Source organism: Theropithecus gelada, chromosome 19 (assembly GCF_003255815.1).
Source record: "Theropithecus gelada isolate Dixy chromosome 19, Tgel_1.0, whole genome shotgun sequence".
Taxonomy (NCBI): domain Eukaryota; kingdom Metazoa; phylum Chordata; class Mammalia; order Primates; family Cercopithecidae; genus Theropithecus; species Theropithecus gelada.
This window is the reverse complement of record NC_037687.1, coordinates 23107880-23135183: the sequence shown is the minus strand read 5'-3', so window position 1 is coordinate 23135183 and position 27304 is coordinate 23107880. Positions and strand designations below refer to the sequence as shown.

General features: G+C 48.4%; 1 protein-coding gene across 2 annotated transcripts in view; it reads left to right on the top strand.

The window, feature by feature from the left end:
• SYMPK (symplekin) overlaps nt 1-27304 on the top strand; it is a 53900-nt gene that overhangs the window by 10308 nt on the left and 16288 nt on the right. The window contains exons 2-11 of one of the 2 annotated variants that reach the window (XM_025366816.1): nt 3959-4082; nt 4219-4284; nt 5944-5997; nt 6094-6167; nt 9571-9697; nt 10443-10692; nt 14536-14706; nt 16224-16463; nt 20539-20693; nt 24895-25045. In XM_025366816.1, coding sequence (XP_025222601.1) covers nt 3978-4082; nt 4219-4284; nt 5944-5997; nt 6094-6167; nt 9571-9697; nt 10443-10692; nt 14536-14706; nt 16224-16463; nt 20539-20693; nt 24895-25045 — 1393 coding nt within the window. In that variant the 5' untranslated portion in view covers nt 3959-3977. The remainder of the gene's footprint in view (nt 1-3958; nt 4083-4218; nt 4285-5943; nt 5998-6093; nt 6168-9570; nt 9698-10442; nt 10693-14535; nt 14707-16223; nt 16464-20538; nt 20694-24894; nt 25046-27304) is intronic. The other variant, XM_025366815.1, reaches the window with a different exon arrangement.

Here is a 27304-nt window from a genome sequence, read left to right as displayed (position 1 = left end):
AAAAAAAAAAAAAAAAAAAATGTATCATTGGCCTGGCGTGGTGGCTCAAGCCTGTAACCCCAGCACTTTGGGAGGCCGAGACTGGCGGATCATGAAGTCAGGAGATCGAGACCATCCTGGCTAATACGGTGAAACCGCATCTCTACTAAAAAAAAAAAATACAAAAAACTAGCCGGGCGAGGTGGTGGGTGCCTGTAGTCCCAGCTACTCGGGAGGCTGAGGCAGGAGAATGGCCTAAACCCGGGGGGCGGAGCTTGCAGTGAGCTGAGATCCCGCCACTGCACTCCAGTCTGGGCGACAGAGCGAGACTCTTGTCTCAAAAAAAAAAAAAGTATCATTTTCAGCCGGAGGCAGTGGCTCACCTGTAATCCCCGCACTTTGGGAGGCCGAGGTGGGCGGATCACCTGAGATTGGGAGCTCTAGACCAGTCTGACCAACATGGGAAAACCTCATCTCTACTAAAAATACAAAAATTAGCCAGATGTGGTGGCGCATACCTGTAATCGCAGCTACTTGGGAGGCTGAGGTAGGAGAACTGCTTGAACCTGGGAGATGGAGGTTGCGGTGAGCTGAGATAGTGCCATTGTACTCCAGCCTAGGCAACAAGAGCGAAATTCCATCTCAAAAAAAAAAAAAATAGGATCATTTTTCACCCTTCTCAGATTATTGTTTTTTGGCATGTTTGTTTGTTTGTTGTGTTTTTTTTTTTTTTGAGACAGAGTCTCGCTCTCTTCCCCAGGCTCGTGTGCAGTGGTATAATCTCAGCTCACTGCAAGCTCCGCTTCCTGGGTTCATGCCATTGTCCTGCCTCAGGCGCCTGCCACCACACCTGGCTAATTTTTTTGTATTTTTAATAGAGACGGGGTTTCACCATGTTAGCCAGGATGGTCTCAATCTCCTGACCTCAGCGATCCAACCGCCTTGCCCTCCCAAGTGCTGGGATTACAGTTGTGAGCCACTGCGCCCGGCCTTGTTTTGTTTTTGAGACAGTCTCGCTCTCTTGCTCAGGCTGGAGTGCAGTGGCGTGATTTCAGCTCACTATCTCTGTCTCCCAGGTTCAAGTGATTCTCCTGCCTCAGCCTCCAAAATAGGTGGGATTATAGGTATGTGCCACCACGCCTGACTAATTTGTGTATTTTTAGTAGGGACGGTGTTTCTTCATGTTGGCCAGTCTGGTCTCGAACTCCTGGCCTCAGGTGTTCTGCCTGCCTCGGCCTCCCAAAGTGCTGGAATTACAGGTGTGAGCCACGGCACCTGGCCTGTTTGTTTTTGAGACAGACTGTAGCTCTGTCCACAGGCTGGAATGCAGTGGTAGGGATCATAGCTCACTGCAGCCTCCACCTCCTGAGCTCAATTGATCCTCCCACCTTAGCCTCCCAAAGTCCTAGGATTAAAGGTGTGAGCTGGCCAAATTATTATTAATTATCGTAATTGTTATTAACAGTTTATGCAATAATCTTCAGATCTTTTGCAATGTACATAAAAATAATAGTATACTTAGCCAATGTTTACTATGTATACTAACTCATTTAATCCTCAAAATAGTCTTGGGAGGTAAGCCCTGTTACTATCCCTGTTTTCTAGAAGAGGAAACTGAGAGCCAGAGAAGTTCAATGTCTTGCCTCAGGTCATTCTGTGTATGCATGAACACATACTTGACAAAAATGACTTGAACTACATGTATTGTCCTCTGATGCAACAGGCTGTCAGGGACATCTTTTCATGATAATATATTAATATATTGAGATTCACCATTTTTTTTTTTTTTTTTTTTTTTGTGATGTAGTCTGTCTCTCTGGCCCAGACTGGAGGAGTGCAGTGGCACAATCTCAGCTCACTGCACCCCTCCGCCTCCTGGGTTCAAGCTATTCTTCTGCCTCAGCCTCCCGAATAGCTGGGATTACAGGCGCAGCTAATTGTTGTATTTTTACTAGAGATAGGGTTTCACCATGTTGGCCAGGCTGGTCTCAAACTCCTGACCTCAGACGATCTGCCAGTTTCGGCCTCCCAAAGTGCTGGGACTACAGGCATGAGCCAGGGCGCTCAGCCTCACCAATTTTTTTTTACCCTGTTTCCTCTGCTGGTTTTTGGTTTATCCTTTCAGATTTTTTTTTTTTCTTTTTTAACATATATTTTTTTTTGGCTTTTTTTTTTTTTTTTTTTTTTTGAGACAAGGTCTCACTGTGCAGTGACCCGATTTTGGCTCACTACAGCCTCTGCCTTCACCTCCCTGAGTAGCTGGGACTACCAGGCGCGCCACCATGCCCAGCTAATTTTTGTGTTTTCTGGAGAGACAGGGTTACACCATGTTGCCCAGGCTGCTCTCCAATTCCTAGGCTCAAGCGATCTGCCTGCCTCAGCCTCCCAAAGTGCTGGGATTACGGGCATGAGCCACTGCACCTGGCCACATTTTTCTTTTTTTTGTAAAACAGAAACATATAGTCAACACTGTCTTCAGCTTTGCTTGTTTTCATTTAATATATGCAGTCTCTATCAGTGTCTAGAGACTGTTCTCATTTTTTTTGTTTTTTTCCTTCCTTTCTTGTTACAGTTTCATAGTCTGTTTTTTTCCTTGTAATATAAATTTATATTTATATTTTTTTTTTCACTTTTTTTCACAGGTGTTGGAGTCCCGTGGTCTTTCATTATGTATGTGTATAACTGTGTTTTTCAGCCAGTCTCCCTGTTTGAGGACATTGGGATTGCTTCTTGTCTTTTGCTATTATTTTTTATTTTTATTTTTTTTTGAGACGGAGTCTCGCTCTGTCCCCCAGGCTGGAGTGCGGTGGCGTGATCTCAGCTCACTGCAAGCTCCATCTCCTGGGTTCCCGCCATTCTCCTGCCTCAGCCTCCCGAGTAGCTGGGACTACAGGCGCCCGCCACCACGCCCGGCTAGTATTTTTGTATTTTTTAGTAGAGACGGGGTTTTACCGTGTTAGCCAGGATGGTCTCGATCTCCTGACCTCGTGATCCACCTGTCTCGGCCTCCCAAAGTGCTGGGATTACAGGCTTGAGCCACCGCGCCTGGCCTCGTCTTTTGCTATTATGAATAGCTGTGTAATTGATATATCCTGCCATGTTAATCATTCCATAATTTTGCCAGTGTGACTGTGTTAGATGCCTAAAAGCCCCCTTCCTCCCTTTTAAAAACAACTTCATAGTGTTCCAGAGAGTGGCTGAAACATAATTTATTGAAGCAGGCCTTTTATGATGTATTGAGTGCCTACTATGTGCCAGACTGTGTGCCTGGTATTCCTCAGAGCTATGTTTTTGAAAGTTTGCTCTGGGCCAGGCACTGTGGTTCATGCCTGTAATCCCAGCACTTTGGGAGGCTGAGGCAGGTGGAACACCTGAGGTCAGGAGTTTGAGACCAGCCTGGCCAACATGGTGAAACCCCGTCTCTACTGAAAATACAAAAATTAGCTGGGCGTGGTGGCATGTGCCTGTAATCCCACTTACTTGGGAGGCTGAGGCAGGAGAATCACTTGAACCTGGGAGGCAGAGGTTGCAGTGAGCTGAGATCGCACCACCACACTCCAACCTAGGTGACAGAGCACGACTTCGTCTCAAAAAAAAAAGTTCGCTCTGGTGCCCAGTCCAGAGCATATCCCAGGTGGAGAGAAGGGAAGCACGGAGACCTGTAAGGTGGCTGTTGCACATTCATGTGGGCCGTCGTTCAGCAGGTGTTTGTGCTTGGCCCACTCTGTGTAAAGCACTAGAGGTGAGGCTTAGACTTCTGGCTCTGCCTTGGGAGATGTCAGTCTTCCCCAAGTTGCAGCCCCCATGCACACATGCATAAGCCAGAGACAGAGCCTGGAGGGGAGAGGGACTTCAGAAGGCTTTATTGGGGAGGAACAGGCTGGGAAGGAGGGTTGAGCCCTTTGTAGATGTTCGGGTGACAATCTAGCCCAGCCCATCTGCTGGTCCCCTGAGCTTGATCCATCCTCTTCTTTCCCAGGGACAAGCTGACGGCAGCCATGGCGAGTGGCAGTGGGGACAGCGTCACCCGCCGGAGTGTGGCATCACAGTTTTTCACTCAAGAGGAGGGGCCGGGAATCGATGGCATGACCACCTCAGAGAGGGTGAGTGTGGCGGGCAGGGCTTGGAATGAGGAAGCACAGCCCCTGGCTTTGGACAATCTTAGGTGGCAGAGCCCTGGGAGTGCCAAGGGGGCTGGACTGGGCTGGCACTATCCCCTGCCCCTTCCCTTCCTTCCAGGTGGTGGATCTTCTGAACCAGGCAGCGCTGATCACCAATGACTCAAAGATCACAGTGCTCAAACAGGTGAGAGCCCCCGGGGCATCCTGGGCTGAGCAGGTGAAAGGGAGGAGGCTGGGAACCTGAGAAAGAAGACACTAGCAGTAACACCAGTGTCTAAATTTACACACACAGTGTGTGCCGGCCACAGTGCTCAGTGCAGGCCTCTGCTCTTCTAGTTCTCATGAAAGCTCTGTAAGGCAGGGTAATTTCATCCCTGTTTTATACAGAAAGAAGCAGACCCCAGGGCTTAAATCATTAGCCCAAGGTCACTCTGCTGGGAACTGGCTGAACTAGTACTTGAATCCTGGATTCCAGCTCCAAATCCTACACTCTTCATCATTGCATTTCTTCTCTGCCAGTGTCCAGTCAGAGAAGGTGACTGGAAGTGGGGCAGACATGCCTGTCACCAGACAATGATGACCCAGTATGGGCAGGGCTGGGATGGAGAAGGAATCCCAGGTGGGCTCTGGGAGCCCAGAGGGAGATCCTGACCCAGCCTAGGGATGAGGAGTCAGGGAGGACTTTTGAACCAAATCCTGGAGGATAAAAGGAGAGAAGTATACCAAATTAGAGAGACAGAACATCTCTTTTATTTATTTATTTTGAGACAGAGTCTTGCTGTGTTGCCCAGGCTGGAGTGCCATGGCATGATCCCTGCTCACTGCAACTCCTGCCTCCCCGGTTCAAGCGATTCTCCTGACTCAACCTCCTGAGTAGCTGGGATTATAGACACCTGCCACCATGCCTGGCTAATTTTTGTGGTTTTAGTAGAGACGTGTTTCACCATGTTGACCAGGCTGGTCTCAAACTCCTGAGCTCAAGCGGTCCACCCACCTTAGCCCCACAAAGTGCTTGGGATTACAGGCACGAGCCACTGTGCCGAGCTGAGAGGGAGAGCATGTCAAGCTGAGGACACAGAAGTGTGTGCAAAGGCAGAAGACAACATGGGGCACTTTAGGCTGGGCATGGTTCAGAGCAGGAGTTGGAGTTTAGAGACTGGCGAGGTTAGCATGCCTGTGTGATAACCTGTTCGGCTCCTTGATCAGCCTGTAGCCTTGTGGAGTAGCCCCGCCTCCGAGGTGGAGTGGATGTACCTGGTGCCTCCCCCGTGGGTGGTCATGAGGCCGTTTAGCAATAGTAGCTTGAGTTGTAGCAGCCAGGTCCTGTGCCAGCTCTTTGCTTATTGGAGGATGTCCATGAGAAGGGCTTATTCCAAAGAGTCTGGCCAGCACAAGGGCTTCAGGAGTTGGGTTCTCACTGTGAAGATGTTTGCCGAATCATGGCAATGCGAACTGGGGAGCAGAAGCAGGAGAGTGGGGAGAACTGATGGACAGGTGGAAGGAGGCCAAACCTTAGGAAGGCCTGAGCCCGGGGGCATTTCCCTCTTTTATTCAGCCCCCTCCTGTGTCATGTCCTCACTATCTACCAGGACCTGTGCCTTGTAGGATCTCATTCTGGCCTCCTAATATCCCTTTTGAGTTGATGTTTAAGAGTCTCATTTTATAGATGAGCAAACTGAGTGTCAGAGACCATGCCCAGGGCATAGCACCCTTGGTAGGGAGCAGCAGAGCCAGGCATTGAGATGAGTGTATCTGCTGTCTTCCCCTCTACTCTCCTGTCTGCATTGGTTGGCCCCTGGTTTTATATGGTTATTCTTCCTCCCCACCCCCACTCTCCTTCCAGGTCCAGGAGCTGATCATCAACAAAGACCCCACACTACTGGACAACTTCCTGGACGTGAGTGACTGACAGAAGATAAAGGGGTGTGGTGTACGGGAAACGGGATGTGGATCCTAGTGTAGCCCTGATCCGCTTTCTCTCTGACATTGGCAGGAGATCATCGCATTCCAAGCAGACAAGTCAATCGAAGTGCGAAAATTTGTCATCGGCTTCATCGAGGAGGCATGGTATGGGGTGAGGCAGGGAGCCCCGGGAGCATTCTCACTGGAGGCAGCCTTCAGCTCCTGGCCTGGCCTGGAGGCCACCACTGAGAGGCCGGCCCTCTGCTTCCCAGACCCTTTCTCTCTCTTGCACACTGATTCCCCAGTAAATACTTAGTAAGATCGAAACCCTGGGGTCATCTGTGATTCCTCTGGTTCTTCCACACTTCACATCTACATCGTCACTAAGGACTGTGGGCTCCACTTTGAGAATATCTGCAGCATCTGACCATTTGTCAATCGCTTACTCTACCACTACACAGGCCCAAGCCACCCTTCCCGCCTACCTGACGACTTCAGTGGTCTCTCTCTGGCTCCCTTGCTTCTTTTTCTTTTTAGTTAAATTCATATAACAAAACTAGCTTCTTTTTAATCTTTTTTTTTTTTTTTTTGAGACGGAGTCTTGCTCAACTGTTGTCTAGGCTGGAGTGCCGTGGCGCAATCTCGGCTCACTGCAACCTCCTACTTCCGGGTTCAAGCGATTCTCCTGCCTCAGCCTCCCAAGTAGCTGGGATTACAGGCACGCACCACCACGCCCAGTTTATTTTTGAATTTTTAGTAGAGACGGGATTTCCCCGTGTTGGCCAGGCTGGTCTCAAACTCCTGACCTCAGGTGATCCACCCGCCTCAACCTCCCAAAGTGTTGGGACTACAGGCGTGAGCCACTGCACCCTGCCCTTTTTTTTTTTTTTTTTTTTTGAGACTGAGTTTTGCTCTGTTGTCCAGGCTGGAGTGCAGTGGCGCGATCTTGGCTCATTATAACCTCCACCTCCCAGGCTCAAGAGATTCTTGTGCCTCAGCCTCCTGAGTAGCTGGGATTACAGGTGCCCGCCACCATGCCTGGCTAATTTTTGTATTTTTATTAAAGATGGGGTTTTGCCATGTTGGCCAGGCCAGTCTCGAACTCGTGACGTCAAGTAATTGGCCCACGTCGGCCTCCCAGAGTGCTGGGATTACAGACATGAGCCACTGCGCCCAGCAAAAATCAGCTGTTTTAAACCGAACAAGTTAGTGGCATTTAGCATATTCACAATCTAGTTCCAAAGCATTTCATTCTCCAAAGAGGAATCACCGTACTCATTTCCCACTTCTCTTGTACTCGGCAGCCAGAGTGATGCTGTTAAATGTAAATCAATCTTGGCACACCCCTGCTCTCAGACCCCAACTGGCTCATCAGCTTACTTAGGTGGAAACCCAAACCCTCACCTGGGCTTCATCTCACTCCTGGCCCTGTCTCCCCTGCTCCTCAGAAGTCACTGTTGGATTTCGCAGCCTGTCTGCTTGCTGTGCCTGTTAGGGACCCTCGTCCCCAGGTTGCCGCCTGGCTCACCCCCTCCCTTCCCTCAGGTCTCTTCCTCAGAAAGCCCTTCCTGCCTACTCCCATGCAGCCCCACGTCTTGGGCACCCCGCCTTCAGTGTTCGTTACAGTGTTCCTCACTCATTGAAATGACCTCGATTCTTCCCACAAAATACCAGCTCTTTAAGGACAGGGCTTGACTTTTTCTGTCTTGCTCACCACTTTGTCCCCACTACCTGCCTGGACCAATGTTGTCACTTAGTAGGGGCTGACTACGTATTTGTTGCACACGTGAATGAGTGGAACATAACGGTCACCACGTGAACGCGTACTGTGCCCTGCGCTGTATTAGATCCTTTCCCGTGTTATCCTCGTAATCTTTATGGCAGCCTCGATGGATACTGTGGTTATCTTCTATTTACAGAAAGGGAAACAGGCTCAGAATGGTAAAGTGACTTGTTCAAGCTGGTCACTTACTCATTTGTTCATTAAACATTTACTGGATGCTTTGTGACTGAGAGGAAGTAGAATAGCTGCTGTGTATTAAATATTTTTGTTTGTAACGCACTGTACTAAATGCTTGAGCAGCTTCGTTATTCATAGTACTATGGATCAGTTGTTTGACCCTTTAACTGAAGAGAAGACAGGCTCAGAGAGGTGAAGTGAATTTTCTTAAGGTCATACAGCCAGAATGCGGCAAGGCTGGGATTTTATTTATTTATTATTTGTTTGAGATGGAATCTCACTCTGTCACCCAGACTGGAGTGCAGTGGCGCAATCTCGGCTCACTGCAACCTCTGCCTCCTGAGTCAAGTGATTGTCCTGCCTCAGCCCCCCGAGTAGCTGAGATTACAGGTGCCTGCCACCACACCCAGCTGATTTTGTTTGTTGTTGTTGTTGTTCTGTTTTTGTTTTTGTTTTGAGATGGAATTTTGCTCTTGTTGCCCAGGCTGGAGTGCAATGGCGCAATCTCGGCTCATTGCAACCTCCACCACCCAGGTTCAAGCGATTCTCCTGCCTCAGCCTCCCAAGTAGCTGGAGTTACAGGCGCCCGCCACCAGGCCCGGCTAATTTTGTATTTTTAGTAGAGATGGGATTTCACTATGTTGGTCAGGCTGGTCTCAAACTCCTGACGTTAGGTGACCCACCTGCCTCAGCCTCTCAAAGTGCTAGGATTACAGGTATGAGCCACTGCACCTGGCCAAGGCTGGGATTTTAACTCATGTCTGCAATGCCAGAGCCCAAATACCCTATCTTCCCATTTACTGGGAGAATTCATGATAAATTTTCTGAATTTGTAAAAAGTCCATTCAGCAAATATATACCATGTGACTGCTGTTGTACCAGGCATCCGTGTTAGACTGTAGCATAGCGGTGAGCAAAAGCATATTATTCCTGCCTTCATGTAGCTGACAGCTAAGTTTCATATTTTTTGACTGATTTAATTAATATTTCAGATTGTAATATATGCTGTGAAAATTCTGTGCTGAGCTCCTGTTTATTCATTGAACAAACATTTATTGGAGGCCCTTCATTTTTTTCTTCAACGAAAATGACCCTGCTGGGGTTATTGCTAAGCTAGGAAAGGGTCCCCACTTTTTGAACCCTCGGACTGAGGCAAGCAAAACTAGTGATTACAGAAAACAAAGTGCTTTAAAGTAGCCATGGCTGGTGTTTACTGAAGGCTTTCTGCATGTCAGGCACTCTTCTAAGCACTTTACATGTATTGTTGCAATTTTCCCAAAAAATTGCATAAACAATTGAGATAGATACTATTATTCTAAATTAGGTGAAGTCACTTGTCCCAGTTCACACAGTTGTCTACCCCTACTGTCCCTTCTGTGAACAGCAGGCCCCTGAGAGAGCAAAGGAGTTGGGGTTGCAGGACCAGTCTAGATAGAGGTTCAGGGACAGCTCAGTCTGGAGGCGCCAGGCACCGTTCCCAGTTTCTGGATGTGCCATTCCTGTCCCCTGAGACAGGCCCCTGATTTCCCTTCCCTCCTGAACCTCAGGCTCCTCCCACCTGCTCTAAGACCACACCTTGACCTCACCCCTTTTTTCTCCATCCCCCAGCAAGCGAGACATTGAGTTGCTGCTGAAACTCATTGCAAACCTCAACATGCTCTTGAGGGACGAGAATGTGAACGTGGTGAAGAAGGCCATCCTCACCATGACCCAACTTTACAAGGTGGCCCTGCAGGTGAGAGTGCCTTCCCACGCAGGACCATCCTGCCTGATAGGTCTTGTTGACAGACTAATATGTTGGGGTTCAAAACCAGCATCCGAGCATACTCTTTATGGGCAAGATGTGCTGTTGTTCTGTGGGAGCAGATAACAGAGAGAGCTAATGTTGTCTCTTGGGTCAGGAAGTTGCACTTAACTTCTGGTCCTTCCATTGACCATCCATTTATTCACTCAGTAGACATTCCCTGGACAGTAGAGCATGTCCTCTGTGATGCTAGGCTAGTGATGCTGGGGACACAGCAGTGACCAAGACAGCTTACTGCCTTCCCAGTGCTCATAACCCAAGGAGGGAGGTAGACCTTAATTAATGAATCACATAACTATTGATTATGGAGTGTGATAGGAAAAGAACACTCCATGGTGTGATGTACATTAGCATTAATAAAATGAATGAATCCATGTAATCACCACCACCTTGTGAAGTCAGCATTGTTACTCCTTTACCTTAAAATGTGCGCCTTCATCACACTGAGTGATCACTGTCTGCATCCCCATGGGGGCAGGGCAAGGCCTGGGAACTACTCAGTCCTGTCTCCAGCATCACCCAGCACTGGGCTGGGGCAGAGTTGGAACTCAGTAACTGTTAACCAAATCAATGTATTCATCATTCATGGTTCTCTGCGTATCGGTGGAGGGTGTTGGTGATTGATGCGTTGTCTTCACCTTTTTGTCCCTTCCATTCCTTCCTGGCCTGCTGGCAGTGGATGGTGAAGTCACGGGTCATTAGCGAGCTGCAAGAGGCCTGCTGGGACATGGTATCTGCCATGGCGGGGGACATCATCTTACTGTTGGACTCCGACAATGACGGCATCCGCACCCATGCCATCAAGTTTGTGGAGGGCCTCATTGTCACCCTGTCACCCCGCATGGCTGACTCGGAGATACCCCGACGCCAGGAGCATGATATCAGCCTGGACCGCATCCCCCGTGACCACCCCTACATCCAGTACAGTGAGTGCTTCCTTCAGCTGCTGCCCCTGACAACCCTGCACCAGTTTCCTCTCCTTCACCCCCCCCCCCCCCCCTTGTCTTCCTTGGTTTTAAATTTCTGGAACAGTGTGCGCAGTCGCTAAGAGCCCTGATGGAGGTTCAGATCCCAACTGCACTGCTTACTCATCATGAACTTGGGCGAGTTGCTTGTCTCTGTGCTTCATTTTCCTTTTTGTAAATTGGAGACGATAGCGTAGTCCCACTCTCACAGGTTTGTAGTGAAGTTCCATGAGTGTGAGCCAATCAATGCACTAGTTTTATGGTTTTCTTTTTTCTTTTTTTTTTCTTTTTTTTTTTGAGTCGAAGTCTTCCTTTGTTGCCCAGGCTGAAGTGCAGTGGCACAATCTTAACTCACTGCAACCTCCGCCTCCTGGGTTCCAGCGATTCTTCTGCCTCAGCCTCCCAAGTAGCTGGGACTACAGGAGCCCGCCACCACACCCAGCCAGTTTTTTTAAAAATTATTTTTAGTAGGCCGGGCGCGGTGGCTCAAGCCTATAATCCCAGCACTTTGGGAGGCCGAGACGGGCGGATCACAAGGTCAGGAGATCGAGACCATCCTGGCTAACACGGTGAAACCCCGTCTCTACTAAAAAATACAAAAAACTAGCCGGGCGAGGTGGCGGGCGCCTGTAGTCCCAGCTACTCGGGAGGCTGAGGCAGGAGAATGGCGGGAACCCGGGAGGCGGAGCTTGCAGTGAGCTGAGATCCAGCCGCTGCACTCCAGCCTGGGTGACAGAGCGAGACTCCGTTTCAAAAAAAAAAAAAAAAAAAAAAATTATTTTTAGTAGAGGCGGGGTTTCACCGTATTGGCCAGGCTGGTCTCAAACTCCTGACTTTGTGATCCACCTGCCTTGGCCTCCCAAAGTGCTGGGATTACAGGCATGAGCCACCCCGCCTAGCAGTTTTATGGTTTTCTTACCTGCAAATTATAAAAGTAGAACATAGGCCAGGCGTGGTGGCTCATGCCCCAGCATTTTGAGAGGCTGAGGCAGGCAGATCACTTGAGGTCAGGAGTTTGAGACCACCCCTGCCAACATAGTGAAACCCCTTATCTACTAAAAATACAAAAATTAGCCAGGCATGGTGGCGGGCACCTGTAATCCCAGCTACTTGGTAGGCTAAGGCATGAGAATCGCTTGAACCCAGGAGGCAGAGGTTGCAGTGAGCCGAGATTGTGCCACTGCACTCCAGCCTGGGTGACAGAACGAGACTGTCTCAAAAAAAGCGTAGTATATATACACTTGGTGTCAAGCAATATGGGTGAGTCTAAAGGAATAATGTTCCCTCCTTCAGTTCTGCTTTCCAGGGATAAACGCTGGTAAGAGTGTTATGTTTCCTTCCAGATCTTTCCTGTGCAGGTGTAGGTATTTGTATGTGTATATGCATAGTGTCTGCGTTTGTTTGCTTTTCTGTTTGCAAAAACGAGGCCATGCTTTGTGTTTTCATCTGAGAGACATTAAAGTATAGTAGCTTGTGTCTGACACGTAGCCTATTTTCCCTTGTCTCTGAGCCTGATTCCTCATTGGTAAATTGGGGATCATTATTATGGCATCTAATTTAGGATGTAGGTATGAGCATTTGGTGAATTAATATGGCTGGAATAGTAAACATTCCGTAAATATTAGCTATTCTTATGTATTGTCTGACAGCCTTTTTGACTTAATAGTGTCAGTGACATCTTTCCCCATGAGAATCATGTTCAGTTGCTATACCATATTCCATAGTATAGTTACATTACATTCTTCTAAGCAATGCTCTCTTGATGGTCATTTAGATTTTTAATTCACTATTTTAAATAACGTGGCATTCAAATCAAAACTACAATGAAATATCGTCTCACCCCAGTTAAAGTAACTTTTATCAAAAAGACGGAACATAACAAATGCTGGCGAGGATGTGGAGAAAGGAAACACTTGTACGCTGTTGGTGGAAATGTCACTTACTACAGCCTAAAAATTGTTTGGAGTTTGGAGGTTCCTCAGAAAATTTGAAATTGAGCTACCATATGATCTAGCAATCCCACTGCCGGATATGTACCCGAAATAAAGGAAATCAGTGTATCAAAAAGATACCTGCACTCCCATATTTATTGCAGCAGTAGTCACAATAGCCAAGACTTTGGAGCAAACTAAATGTTCATCAACAGATGAATAAGGAAAATGTGGTACTCATACACAATTGAGTACTATTCAGCCATAAAAAAGAGGAGATCCTGTCATTTGTAACAACATGGATGGAAGTAGAAGTCATGAAGTGAAATAAGCCAGGCGCAGAAAGACAGCTTTGCATGTTCTCACTTATTTGTGAGAGCTAGAAATGAAAACAGTTGAACTCATGGAGACAGACAGTAGAATGATGGTTACCAGAGGCTGAAAAGCGTTATGGGTGGCTGGGGAGGAAGTGGGAATGGTTAATGGGTACAAAAAAATAGTTAGAACAAATAAGATCTCGTATTTGATAGCCAGGCATGGTGGCATGTGCCTGTGGTCTCAGTCTGGGTGGCGGAGGTTGCAGTGAGCCGGGATTGTGCCACTGCTTTCCACCCTGGGCGACAGAGTGAGACCCCATCTCGGGGGAAAAAAAAAAGATCTAGTATTTGTTAGCACAACGGGGTAACTGTGCTGAAAAATAATCGTACATTTTAAAATAATTGAAATAGTATAATTGGATTGTGTCTAACAAAACGGATAAATGCTTGTGATGGATACCCCAGTTACCCTGATGTGATAATTATGCATTGCATGCCTGTATAAAAATCTCATGTATCCCATAATTATTTACACCTACTATATAGCCATTAATATTTTTTCAGTTAAAAAGATACGGCCGGGCCCGGATTACGGGCTCGCGCCTGTAATCCCAGCACTTTGGGAGGCCGTGGCAGGCAGATCATGAGGTCAGGAGATCGAGACCATCCTGGCTAACACGGTGAAACCCCGTCTCTACTAAAAATACAAAAAATTAGCTGGGTGTGGTGGCGGGCACCTGTGGTCCCAGCTACTCGGGAGGCTGAGGCAGGAGAATGGCATGAACCCGGGAGGCAGAGCTTGCAGTGAGCTAAGATCACGCCACCGCACTCCAGCCTGGGCGACAGAGCGAGACTCTGTCTCAAAAAAAAGGTGTATATGGCATTCATTATGTTTCTGTATAGGAAAAGTCTGGAAAGATACCCACCAAAGTTTTAAGCATTAATTTTGGGGACTGTATTGAGGGGAGTGGTGCCACAAGGGACTTTGAGTTGTGTGTATATACACATATATTCTAATCTTTCACTATTGCAAACCCATGCTTTGAACATCTTTATAACTAAATTTTTTTTTTTTTTTTTTTAATATGGTGTCTCACTCTGTTGCTCAGGCTGGAGTGCAGTGGTGTGATCTCGGCTCAATGAAACCTCCATCTCCTGGGTTCAAGCGATTCTCCTGCCTCAGCCTCCAAAGTAGCTGGGATTACAGGCACAGGCCTCCATGCCTGGGCTAATTTTTGGTACTTTTAGTAGAGATGGGGTTTTACCATGTTGGCCAGGCTGGTCTTGAACTCCTGACGTCAAGTGATCCGCCTGCCTTGACCTCCCAAAGTGCTGGAATTACATGCATAAGCCTCCACGCCCAGCCCCTTGTAACTAAATTTTTATACTCATTAATAGTCTCATAGAACTAATCAACTACCACATTTTCTGTTTTTCCCGCCATTCATAGACATCCAGGTACCAGGATCTGTCCTTCCTTTTAGTCCCAAAAGCTGCTGTCTCCAGAGGCCTGGGAAAAAGGATCCCACTGACTAGTTCTCCTCTCTGTCTCTTAGACGTACTATGGGAAGAGGGCAAGGCAGCCTTGGAGCAGCTGCTTAAGTTCATGGTGCACCCTGCCATCTCTTCCATCAACCTGACAACAGCGCTGGGCTCCCTCGCCAATATCGCCCGCCAGAGACCCATGTTCATGTCTGAGGTGATCCAGGCCTATGAAACTCTGCATGGTAGGTCAACGCTCTCCCCCTGCCTTCTCTTCACTGGCCAGGCCACTCTTTCTGTGGTTTTTTTTTTTTTTTTTTGAGACAGAGTCTCGCTCTGTCACCAGGCTGGGGTGTGCAGTGGCGCAATCTTGGCTCATTGCAACCTCCGCCTCCTGGGTTCCAGCGAGTCTCCTGCCTCAGCCTCCCGAGTAGCTGGGATTATAGGACGCACCACCACACCCAGCTGATTTTTTTTTACTTTTAGTACAGACGGGGTTTCACCATGTTGGCCAGAGTGGTCTCGATCTCTTGACCTCGTGATTCGCCTGCCTCGACCTCCCAAAGTGCTGGGATTACAGGCGTGAGCCACTGCACCTGACCTCAACGTGCTCATTCTTGAAGAAATGTAGCTTGGTGGTGGACCCTGAGCGCTAGTCATCCATCTGGCAGGCCTGAGATTCTCCAGATTAGACAGGAATCTTTTGGCATGCGACAAAAACTTGATTCAGGACTGGTTTTAATATTGAGGCATGTGGGGGTGCAATGACATGATGTCTGTGAAATATTTTCAAATATTCCAGTCCTCCCCTGCCACCAAAAGGGAGGATAGATGTTCTAAGATTAGCGAAATGGTGAGGGGTACACAGAGACTCATATTATTTTCTCTGTTTTGTGCACAAATGAAAACCGAGAAGTCTGGGGTGTACAGGTCGTGGATCTGCGTCTCTCCATCTCTCGGCTCTTTGTTTCTCCATTTTAGTTTCACTCTCTGGTCCTTTCCTTAGGGTAGCAAAGATGGCCCCCCGTAGTTCATGGCTCCCATTCGGTTCACTTAGCAACACCATGGGAAAGAGAGTGTCTCCTTCCCAACCATTCCAGCAGAAGTCCAAGAGCTGACGGTCATTGTTTCTGATTGGCTGAGCAGAGATTATGAGCCAATCTCTGAGCCAATAATAGTGGCCGAGGGAATGTGGTGTTCTCACTGGCCCCAGGTCTCATGCCCACTCGGAAGGAGACTGGAGAAGGGGGGTTTCCCTCAATGGAGAATGAGAGTGTTGTTGGCTGAGGAAGGGGCAGTGGATGCTAGGCAGGCAGAATTACAGGCATCCTTTTTCCCTGTGGAACAGGGGAGTCTCACTTATCAGGGTGACCATTAGAAAGTCATCCTAGTAGCAGGGAGACCAGCGGTGAGCTGTTGCAGCAGTTCGGTTGGGAGTTTCTGGAGGTGAAAGTGGTGATTATAACCCTCCCCAAGCGAAGCATATGTGAATTTCCAGACCAGAGATGGAGGAAGACGAAACTGTATGTGTTTACTAAAAGAGAGGGTGAGTTTTTCTCTTTAAGATTGATACTGATGGAGACCCCCAGGATTTTAAGCATCAGCTTGTAAGGTGGAAAGCCACATGTTAGATCTGAGGGTGAAGGAGCTTTTCTAGTAGATGCCTGCAAGACCACTGCCCAAGTTTGGGGTTGAGAATTAGGACTGGCAGCATGCCATGAGATCTGTCCACAAGACACAGCTCCTGCCTCTTTCTTCACAGCCAACCTGCCCCCAACGCTGGCCAAATCGCAGGTGAGCAGCGTGCGGAAGAATCTGAAGCTGCACCTGTTGAGTGTGCTGAAGCACCCGGCCTCCTTGGAGTTCCAGGCCCAGATCACCACCCTGCTGGTGGACCTGGGCACACCTCAGGCTGAGATCGCCCGCAACATGCCGAGCAGCAAGGACACCCGCAAGCGGCCCCGCGATGACTCGGACTCCACACTCAAGAAGATGAAGCTGGGTGAGGGGCTGGTGGGGCGGGGCAGGCAGACCATGCTGAAATGTTTCATTATTTACCTTAAACTATGCTGAATTTATATTCACTAAGATTATGTTATAGATTATATTATGTGGGCCAGGCACAGTGGCTCAAACCTGTAATCCCAGCACTTTGGGAGGCCGAGGCGGGTGGATCATGAGTCAGGAGATCGAGACCATCCTAGCTAACACGGTGAAACCCCGTCTCTACTAAAAATGCAAAACTTAGCCGGGCATGGTGGTGGGTGCCTGTAGTCCCAGCTGCTCGGGAGGCTGAGGCAGGAGAATGGCATGAACCCAGGAGGTGGAGCTTGCAGTGAGCCAAGATTGCACCACTGCACTCCAGGCTGGGCAACAGAGCGAGACTCCCTCTCAAAAATAAATAAATAAATACATAAATACATAAATAAGGAATTAGGCTGGGCGCAGTGGCTCATGCCTGTAATCCGAGCACTTTGGAGGCCAAGGCATATGAGTCACCTGAAGTTAAGAGTTCGACACCAGCCTGGCCAACATGGCAAACCCTGTCTTTACTAATAATACAAAAATTAGCTGGGTATGGTGGTGCATGCCTGTAATCCCAGCTACTCCAGAGGCTGAGACAGGAGAATCACTTGAACCTGGGAGGGAGAAGTTGCAGTAAGCTGAGATCATGCCATTGCACTCCAGCCTGGGTGAGAAGAGTGAAACTCCGTCTCAAAAAAAAAAAAAAGGCCAGGCGCGGTGGCTCAAGCCTGTAATCCCAGCACTTTGGGAGGCCGACACGGGCGGATCACGAGGTCAGGAGATCGAGACCATCCTGGCTAACATGGTGAAACCCCGTCTCTACTAAAAAAAATACAAAAAACTAGCTGGGCGTGGTGGCGGGCGCCTGTAGTCCCAGCTACTCGGGAGGCTGAGGCAGGAGAATGGCATAAACCCGGGAGGCGGAGCTTGCAGTGAGCTGAGATCCGGCCACTGCACTCCAGCCTGGGCGACAGAGCGAGACTCTGTCTTTAAAAAAAAAAAAAAAAAAGGGGAGGGGGGAATTGCCAGGCACAGTGGCTCATGCCTGTAATCCCAGCACTTCGGGAGGCTGAGTCCGGTGGATCCCCTGAGGTCAGGAGTTCGAAATAGGCCTGGCTAACATGGTGAAACCCTGTCTCTACTAAAAATACAAAAATTAGCCAGGCATGGTGGTGCGTGCCTGTAGTCGCTGCTACTCGGGAGGCTGAGGCAGGAGAATTGCTTGAACCGGGAGGCAGAGGTTGTGGTGAGCCAGGACTGCACCATTGCACTCCATTCTGAGTGACAGAGCAAGACTCTGTCTCCAAAAAAAATAAATAAATAAAATAAAATAAAAAATTAAAGAGTGAAGTAGAGATCTTACTATATTTTTTCATAATTAAGTAAGTATACTAAGCAGCAGCGTATTCGGTACCTTGAGTTGTTTTCATTTACTTTAATCTCGGAGTTCTTTCTACATCTACACATAGAAATCTACCTCATCCTTTTTTTTTTTGGAGACAGTCTTGTTCTGTTGCCCAGGCTGCAGTGTAGTGGCACAATCTGGGCTCACCGCAGCCTCCGCCTCCCGGGTTCAAGCGTTTCTCATGCCTCAGCTTCCTGAGTAATTGGTACTACAGGCGTGTGCCACCACGCCCGGCTAATTTTTGTATTTGTTTCTTTTTTTTTTGAAGATGGAGTTTTACTCTTATTAGCCAGGCTGGAGTACAATGGTGTGATCTCGGCTCACTGCAACCTCTGCCTCCCAGATTCAGGCAATTCTCCTGCCTCAGCCTCCCAAGTAGATGGGATTACAGGCATGCACCACCATACCCAGCTAATTTTGTATTTTTAGTAGAGCCAGGGTTTCGCCGTGTTGGCCAGGCTGGTCTTGAACTCCTGACCTCAAGTGATCTGCCTGCCTTGGCTTCCCAAAGTGCTGAGATTACAGGCCTGAGCCACTACCCCCGACCAGGGTTTGTGTATTTAAAGTTATATTTTACCCACTAACTTTATCTTTGTTTCCTTTTTTTTTTTTTTTTTTTTTTTTTGAGACAGTCTCGTTCTGTCAAAAAGGCTGGAGTGCAGTGGCCTGATCTTGGCTCGCTGCAACCTTTGCCTCCCAAGTTTAAGAGATTCTCCCTCCTCTGCCTCCCGAGCAGTTGGGACTAGAGGCGTGCACCATCATGTTCCACTAATTTTTTTGCATTTTTAGTAGAGACGGAGTTTCACCATGTTGGCCAGGCTAGTCTCGAACTCCTGACCTCAAGCAATCCACCCCCCTCAGCCTCCCAGGGTGCTGGGATTATAGACGTGAGCCACCACGCCCAGCCTCTTTCTGTTTCTTTAAGCTTTTTATTTTGAAATAATTTTGAATTTACAGACAAGTTATAAAAATAGTACTAAAAACTGTGTACTCTTATGAGGCATGGAACACACATTGCGTTCAGTTGGCATGTCCTGAATTAGTTCCTCAGCCTTCCTTTGTGTCTCGTGACATTGACATTGTTAAGAGTCCAAGACAGTTGTTTGGTGGAATGCCCTTCATTTGGGTTTGCTCTTGCCTCATGATTGGAGTCAGGTTAGGCATTTTTGGCAGGAACGCTACAGAAATGATCCCCTGGTTGCCTCAGTACATGGGATCAGGAGGCACATGGTGTCCCATTGTTGGAGATGTTAACTGTGAACACTTGGTTAAGATAGTATCAACCAGCTTTCTCTAGTGTCAAGTGCCATTTTTCTCTTTGTCAGTAATAAGCTGGGGGAGATACTTGAAACTATGTAAAATACATGTTTCTCTTTAAACGTTCACCCAGTGGTTTTTTTGGTTTTTTTGGGTTTTTTTTTGAGAGGGGGTCTGGCTCTGTTACCCAGGCTGGAGTGCAGTGGCATGATCTCAGCTCACTGCAAGCTCCGCCTCCCAGGTTCACGCCATTCTCCTGCCTCAGCCTTCCGAGTAGCTGGGACTACAGGTGCCCGCCACCACACCTGGCTAATTTTTTGTATTTTTTTTAGTAGGGACGGGGTTTCACTGTGTTGACCAGGATGGTCTCGATCTCCTGACCTCGTGATCTGCCTGCCTCGGCCTCCCAAAGTGCTGGGATTACAGGCGTGAGCCACCGTGCCCGGCCTCACCCAGTGGTTTTAACATCCAATGATGATTATTGCCTGAGTCTATTATTCTGTCCTGGCTCCAAAGAGATTTTCCTTCTACATTTATTAGTTGACATTCTGCTGTAAGGAAGGACTTTCTCTTCTTCCCACTTATTATCAGGAATAAGTTGTTTTGAGCATTACACTTACTTACTAGCATGACAAAATGTTCTAGATTCCTCTTGTACTGTCCTTGCACCAGCCCTGGAATCATTCTTTCTTTCTAAGGAGCCCTGGTTTCCTTTAAGTGAGGAATAGTTTCAGAAATCAAGGTCTAAGTACCAGGTGTGCCCTTAGTTACTGAGTATACATTCTTGATAGCCATTGCCAAAGTGCCTTCTAAACAACTGCACAAGGCCAGGCGCGGTGGCTCACGCCTATAATCCCAGCACTTTGGGAGGCTGAGGCAGGTGGATCACCTGATGTCAGAAGTTTGAGACCAGCCTGGCCAACATGGTGAAACCCCATCTCTACTAAAAATACAAAAAAATTAGCTGGGCCTGGTAGCGCATGCCTGTAATCCCAGTTACTTGGGAGGCTGAGGCAGGAGAATCACTTGAACCTGGGAGGCGGAGGTTGCAGTGAGCCGAAATCATGCCACTGCACTGCGGCCTCAGCAACAGAGCAAGACTGTCTCAAAAAAACAGTAATAATAATCTTTTCCTAGAGCTCAGCATGATAAGCTGCAGGGGTGTGGCTTACTCCCATTTCCCAGATCAGGAGAACTGAGGCCCAGAATGAGTCAGGTAGTTGCCCAGGGTCATACAGTGCTTTGGTGCCAGAGGCAGAGCTGCAGCCTGGATCTTCATCCGCTGTTTGCAGAGGCTGACTAGAGGCAGGGACCACCTGGGCGCCCCGGGAGGATGGAGGGCCTGCTGCTCTCTCTATAGCCAGCATCTTGTTCTTTTCCCTTATCCCAGAGCCCAACCTGGGGGAGGACGATGAGGACAAGGACTTGGAGCCAGGCCCATCAGGGACCTCGAAGGCCTCAGCCCAGATCTCCAGCCAGTCAGACACGGACATCACAGCTGAGTTCCTGCAGCCTCTGCTGACGCCTGATAATGTGGCCAATCTGGTGAGGATGAGTGAGGAGTGTTTTCCCCTGGACCAGGAAGGAAGGATCTCCTCGGTCTTTCTCCTGCCTCCACTTCACACTGTCTACCTCCAGAGTACCCTTCTAATTTATAAAGAAAAGGGGTTTAATTGGTTTACAGTTCTGCAGGCTGTATAGGAAGCGTGGTGCTGGCATCTGCTTCACTTCTGGGGAAATTTCAGGAAGCTTCCAATCGTAGTGAAAGGTGAAGGGGGAGCAGGCATCTCATGTGACAGAGCAGGAGCAAGTGAGAGGGAGTGTTTTGGGGCAGGGAGGTGCCACACACTTTTAAATGACCAGATCTTGTGAGGACTTGCTGTCCCGAAGACAGCACCAAGCCATGAGGGATCCCCCCCACGATCCAGACACCCCCGACCAGGCCCCACCTCCAGCATCGGGGATTTGGGAAGGAAAAAATACCCAAACTACATCAGTGAGCCTCAGGCCTGGGTATGCAGCCCGCTTCTGATCGTCCTCCACTGGGATGTCCCAGAAGCACCTCAGACTCACACGGCAGATCTGCACTTTTCCACTTTCTCCCCACGCTTCTCTGCAGGCCCCACCTAGTTCCCAAACCAGAAACTGGGAGTGGGCCGGGCGTGGTGGCTCAAGCCTGTAATCCCAGCACTTTGGGAGGCCGAGGCGGGTGGATCACGAGGTCAGGAGATCGAGACCATCCTGGCTAACATGGTGAAACCCCGTCTCTACTAAAAATACAAAAAACTAGCCGGGCGTGGTGGCGGGCGCCTGTAGTCCCAGCTACTCGCAGGCTGAGGCAGGAGAATGGCGTGAACCTGGGAGGCGGAGCTTGCAGTGAGCCGAGATCGCGCCACTGCACTCCAGCCTGGGTGACACAGCACGAGACTCCGTCTCAAAAAAAAAAAAAAAAGAAAAAGAAACTGGGAGTGAACCTCTTTTCCTTCTCTCCCTAATCCTTGCCCTCTTTTCCACCCCTGCAGCACTTGCCCTGGGCCAGGCCCACCCTTTTCACCTGAAGCCCAACCCTCACTTGCTACCTGGCTCCAACTTCCTTCAAGTAAAATTTAAGTTCCCCTTGCCTTAGTCAGCCATCTTTGATCTGGCTTCTATTAACTTGTTCTACCTTTTGTCTTTTTTTTTTTTTTTGAGGCGGAGTCTTGCTTTGTCGCCCAGGCTGGAGTGCAATGGCACGATCTTGGCTCACTGTAACCTCCGCCTCCTGGGTTCAAGCTATTCTCTTGCCTCAGCCTCCCGAATAGCTGGAATTACCGGCGCCCACCGCTGCACCCAGCTAATTTTTGTGTTTTTAGTAGAGACAGGGTTTCACCGTGTTGGTCATGCTGGTCTCAAACTCCTGACCTCAGGTGATCTGCCCACCACGGCCTCCCAAAGTGCTGGGATCACAGGCATGAGCCACCACGCCCGGCCGTTCTACCTTTTGTCTTATCACACGCTAGGAATTGACCTTTTTAGTTTTGCCATGAAGTTGCTCCTCACCATTTATAAAAATGCCTGCTATTCGTAGTATAAAATACCATATGTCCGTAATGTGCCCCTTTTTTGTTGCTACTACTGTGTGCAATCTTGCAAAATATTTGCTTGTTTTCAGTCATCTCAAAAGAACTAGCTCTTTGTTTTGTTCATATTCTTTTGGCACTTTTTCTGTTTTATTTCTGTTGCCTTTATTTCTTCCCTGCTACTTTATTTGAATGTTTTTCCCCATGGTTTTAAGTGATTGGCTCATGAATTTTTAGTCTTCTTTTCCAATGTAAGCAAGCATTTAAGGATTTGATTTTCCATCTAAGTACTATTTTAGCTGCATTCCACACATTTTAATTTATAGTAGTTTCATTATCTTTCTGTTCTAATTAGTTATTACTTAGAGTGTGCATTTAAAGTTCACTGTGTAGCCTTGGCAACATAGCAAGACCCTGTCTCTACAAAAATAAAAATAAAAAAATTAGCTGGGCATAGTGGCGTGTACCTATGATCCCAGCCACAGGAGAGGCTGAAGCAGGAGAATTGCTTGAGCCCAGGAATTTGAGGCTGTAGTGAGCTATGATGGCACCACTGCACTCCAGCCTGGACAATAGAATAAGACCCTGTCTCTAAGAAAAAAAATTTTTTTTTTTTTTTTGAGACCGAGTCTCGCTCTGTTGCTCAGGCTGGAGTGCGGTGGCGTGATCTCGGCTCACTGCAAGCTCCGCCTCCTGGGTTCACGCCATTCTCCTGCCTCAGCCTCCCGAGTAACTGGGACTACAGGCACCTGCCACCATGCCTGGCTAAGTTTTTTGTATTTTTAATAGAGATGAAGTTTCACCATGTTAGCCAAGATGGTCTTGATCTCCTGACTTCGTGATCTGCCTGCCCACTTTGGCCTCACAAAGTGCTGGAATTACAGGCATGAGCCACCGCACCCAGCATAAATTTTTTTTAAAGCTCCAAATGTATAGGGAGTTTAAAATTATCCTTTTCTAGCCTGGCCAAGATGGTGAAACCCCATCTCTACTAAAAATACAAAAATTAGCCAGGTGCGGTGGCAGGCACCTGTCATCCCAGCTACTTGGGAGGCTGAGGCAGGAGAATTGCTTGAACCCGGGTGGCAGAGGTTGCAGTGAGCCAAGATTGTGCCACCACACTCCAGCCTGGGGGACAGAGTGAGATTCCATCTTAAAAAATAAATAAATATAAATGAAATTATCTTTTGTTACTAATGGCTGGCATCCATGGATGTTCTCTGTTAGGATTCTGGGGGGTTTTTTGTTTGCTTGTTATTTGAAGTCAATTCCCAGTCCTTACACTTTTCCCTGAACCTCTTTTTGCTCCTCTCTCTCCTTTCTTTCTTTCTTTTTTTTTTTTTGAGAGTCTCGCTCTGTCGCCCAGGCTGGAGTGCAGTGACCGGATCTCAGCTCACTGCAAGCTCCACCTCCCGGGTCTACGCCATTCTCCTGCCTCAGCCTCCCCAGTAGCTGGGACTACAGGCGCCCGCCACCTCGCCCGGCTAGTTTTTTGTATTTTTTTAGTAGAGACGGGGTTTCACCGGGTTAGCCAGGCTAGTCTCGATCTCCTGACCTCGTGATCCGCCCGTGTTGGCCTCCCAAAGTGCTGGGATTACAGGCTTGAGCCACCGTGCCTGGCCTCTCTTTCTTTCTTTCTTTCTTTCTGTCTGTCTGTCTGTCTGTCTCTCTCTCTCTCTCTCTTTCTTTCTTTTTTTTTTTTTTTTTTTTTTTTTTTTTTTGAGACGGAGTCTCGCCCTGTCGCCCGGGCTGGAGTGCAGTGGCCGGATCTCAGCTCACTGCAAGCTCCGCCTCCCGGGTTCCCGCGATTCTCCTGCCTCAGCCTCCCGAGTAGCTGGGACTACAGGCGCCCGCCACCTCGCCCGGCTAATTTTTTTTTGTTTTTTAGTAGAGACGGGGTTTCACCGTGTTAGCCAGGATGGTCTCGATCTCCTGACCTCGTGATCCGCCCGTCTCGGCCTCCCAAAGTGCTGGGATTACAGGCTTGAGCCACCGCGCCCGGCCTCTTTCTTTATGAATAAGACGGAGTCTTGCTCTGTCACTCAGGCTGGAGTGCAGTGGTGCGATCTCGGCTCACTGCAACCGCTATCACCTGGGTTCAAGCAATTATCCTGCCTCAGCCTCCCGAGTAGCTGGGATTATAGGCACGTGCCACTGCACCTGGCAAATTTTTGTATTTTTAGTAGAGTCAAGGTTTCACCATGTTGGCCAGGCTGGTCTTGGACTCCTGACCTCAAGTGATCTACCTGCCTTAGCCTCTCAAAGTGCTGGGATTGCAGGTGTGACCCACTACACCTGACCTCTTTTGTTCTTTGGACAGGGTGCCAGCTCTGCTGCTTCTTAGTCTTCTCCCATGGTGTTTCTCTACGGGGAATACACACCCCTCCCACTGCAAAACCTTGTCCTGTATTAGGCTGACTCCTACCCTCCATCAGTTCTTTTGCCCAGGGAGCCCTTGCCTTGCCTGGCTCCTGCTGTGGCTCACAGTACCCTTCGCGTTCCTCTCTCAAGCACTACACTGTATCGTTATTTATTTTCTCTGTGACTTCCCCAAGAGGCTGAGCTCCAGGAGTGCAGGCCCAAGTCGGTTTTAGGCACTGCCATTTCCCCAGTATTGGCATGGGCGTGGAAAGAATGCTTGTTGAGTTAATGATTAAGGAGAGGCTCTCTTCCTGGGCATCCCACAGGTCCTCATCAGCATGGTGTACCTGCCGGAGGCCATGCCAGCCTCCTTCCAGGCCATCTACACCCCTGTGGAGTCAGCAGGCACAGAAGCCCAGATCAAGCACCTGGCTCGGCTCATGGCCACACAGATGACAGCTGCCGGACTGGGACCAGGTGAGTGTGTCCTGGCCCTAACCTGGGCCAGGGGTTGGCACTTGTGGCTTCTGGGTTCTCCTTACTGGAAGAGCACCTCCTTGTGGTGCAGATGAAAATCACGTGGGAGCTAAGGTGTAGATAATGACAGGTACCACAGATAGATGGCTCAGTGTTTTTAAGTCCTGGGCTTTGAAATCCAACAGACCTGGGTTTGAGGTTTGAGTTGAATCAGATCTCATCCACTTAATAGCTGTATAACTTTGGTCAAGTTAGCTAACCTCTCCGAGCTTCATAGTTTTACCCCGTTTTAACAGTACTATTAATGTATAATACACATAAGTACAATGCAGAACTCTTTTAACTATAGACCTTAGTGAATTTTCACAAAGTGAACACACCAGTGTAACCATCACCCAGATCAAGACACAGGTTAAATATCCCTTATTGAAAATGCTTGGGGCCGGAAGTGTTTCAGATTTCACACCTTTGCATTTGGAATATTTGCATGTACATGATGAAGTATCTTAGGGATGAGACCCAAGCCTAAACATGAAATTCATTTATGTTTCTTATACGCATAGTTCAAAGGCAATTAGATATAATATTTCTTTTTTTTTTTTCCCTTTGAGACAGAGTCTCCCTCTGTCACCCAGGCTGGAGTGCAGTGGCGCAGTCTCAGCTTATTACTGCAACCTCTACCTCCCAGGTTCAAACAATTCTCCTGCCTCAGCCTCCCGAGTAGCTGGGACTGCAGGTGCCCGCCACCACACCTGGCTAGTTTTTTTGTTTGTTTGTTTGTTTGTTTGTTTTTTGAGACGAAGTCTCGCTCTGTCGCCCGGGCTGGAGTGCAGTGGCGCCATCTTAGCTCACTGCAAGTTCCACTTCCCGGGTTTACACTATTCTCCTGCCTCAGCCTCCCAAGTAGCTGGGACTACAGGCACCGGCCACCATGCCTGGCTAATTGTTTGTATTTTTAGTAGAGACGGGGTTTCACCGTGTCAGCCAGGATGGTCTCGATCTCCTGACCTCGTGATTCACCCACCTCAGCCTCCCAAAGTGCTGAGATTACAGGCGTGAGCCACTGCACCCGGCCCTAGTTTTTTGTATTTTTAGTAGAGACGGTTTCACCGTGTTCACAAGGATCGTCTCCATCTCCTGACCTTGTGATTTACCCACCTCAGCCTCCCAAAGTGCTAGGATTACAGGCGTGAGCCACTGTGCCCGGCCCTAGTTTTACCTATTCTTGAACTAAACTAAATAAGATCACAAAGTCTGGCTTCTCTGGCTTACCATATGGTTTTTTGTGTTTTTTTGTTTGTTTATTTTTAGTTAGTTATTATTTATTTGAGAAGGAGTTTTGCTCTTGTGGCCCAGGCTGGAGTGTAGTGGCACTTTCTTGGCTCACTGCAACCTCTGCCTCCTGGATTCAGGTGATTCTGCTGCATCAGCCTCCCCGAGTAGTTGGGATTATAGGCACCCGCTGCCACCATGCCCGGCTAATTTTTTTTTTTTTGCTTTTTTTTTTTTTTGAGACGGAGTCTTACTCTGTTGCCCAGGCTGGAGTGCAATGGCATGATCTCGACTCACTGCAACCTCTGCCTCCCGGGTTCAAGTGATTATCCTGCCTTCCAAGTAGCTGGGATTACAGGCATGCACCACCACACCTAGCAGATTTTTTTTTTTTTTTTTTTTTTTGCATTTTTTGTTGAGATGGGTTTCACCATGTTGGCCAGGATGGTCTTGAACTCCTGACCTCAGGTGATCCACTCCCCTCGGCCTACTAAAGTGCTGGTATTATAGGCGTGAGCCACCGCGCCCAGCCTACTATACATTTTTGAGATTCTTCCATGTTGTCGTGTGAGGTGCTAGTTGGTTTTTTTTATTGCTTAGTAGTATTCTGTTACATGAATATACAATCATTGGTTTATCCACACCGGTATTGATGGACCTGTGGCTTCTTTCGAGTTTTTGGCCATTGGAAATAAAGCTGCTGTGAATGTTTGTGTCTAGCTCTCTTCATGTACACATGCTGTCATCTGTCTTGAGCATATACCAAGGAGTGGAACCACTGGGTCATAGGGTGTGATCAGTGCTATAAAAACTGCTGCAGGCTGGGTGTGGTGGCTCACACCTGTAGTCCCAGCACTTTGGGAGGCTGAGGTGGGTGGATCACCTGAGGTCAGGAGTTTGAGACCAGCCTGGCCAACGTGGCGAAACCCTGTCTCTACTGAAAATACAAAAATTAGCTGGGCATGGCAGTGGGCGTCTATAATCCTA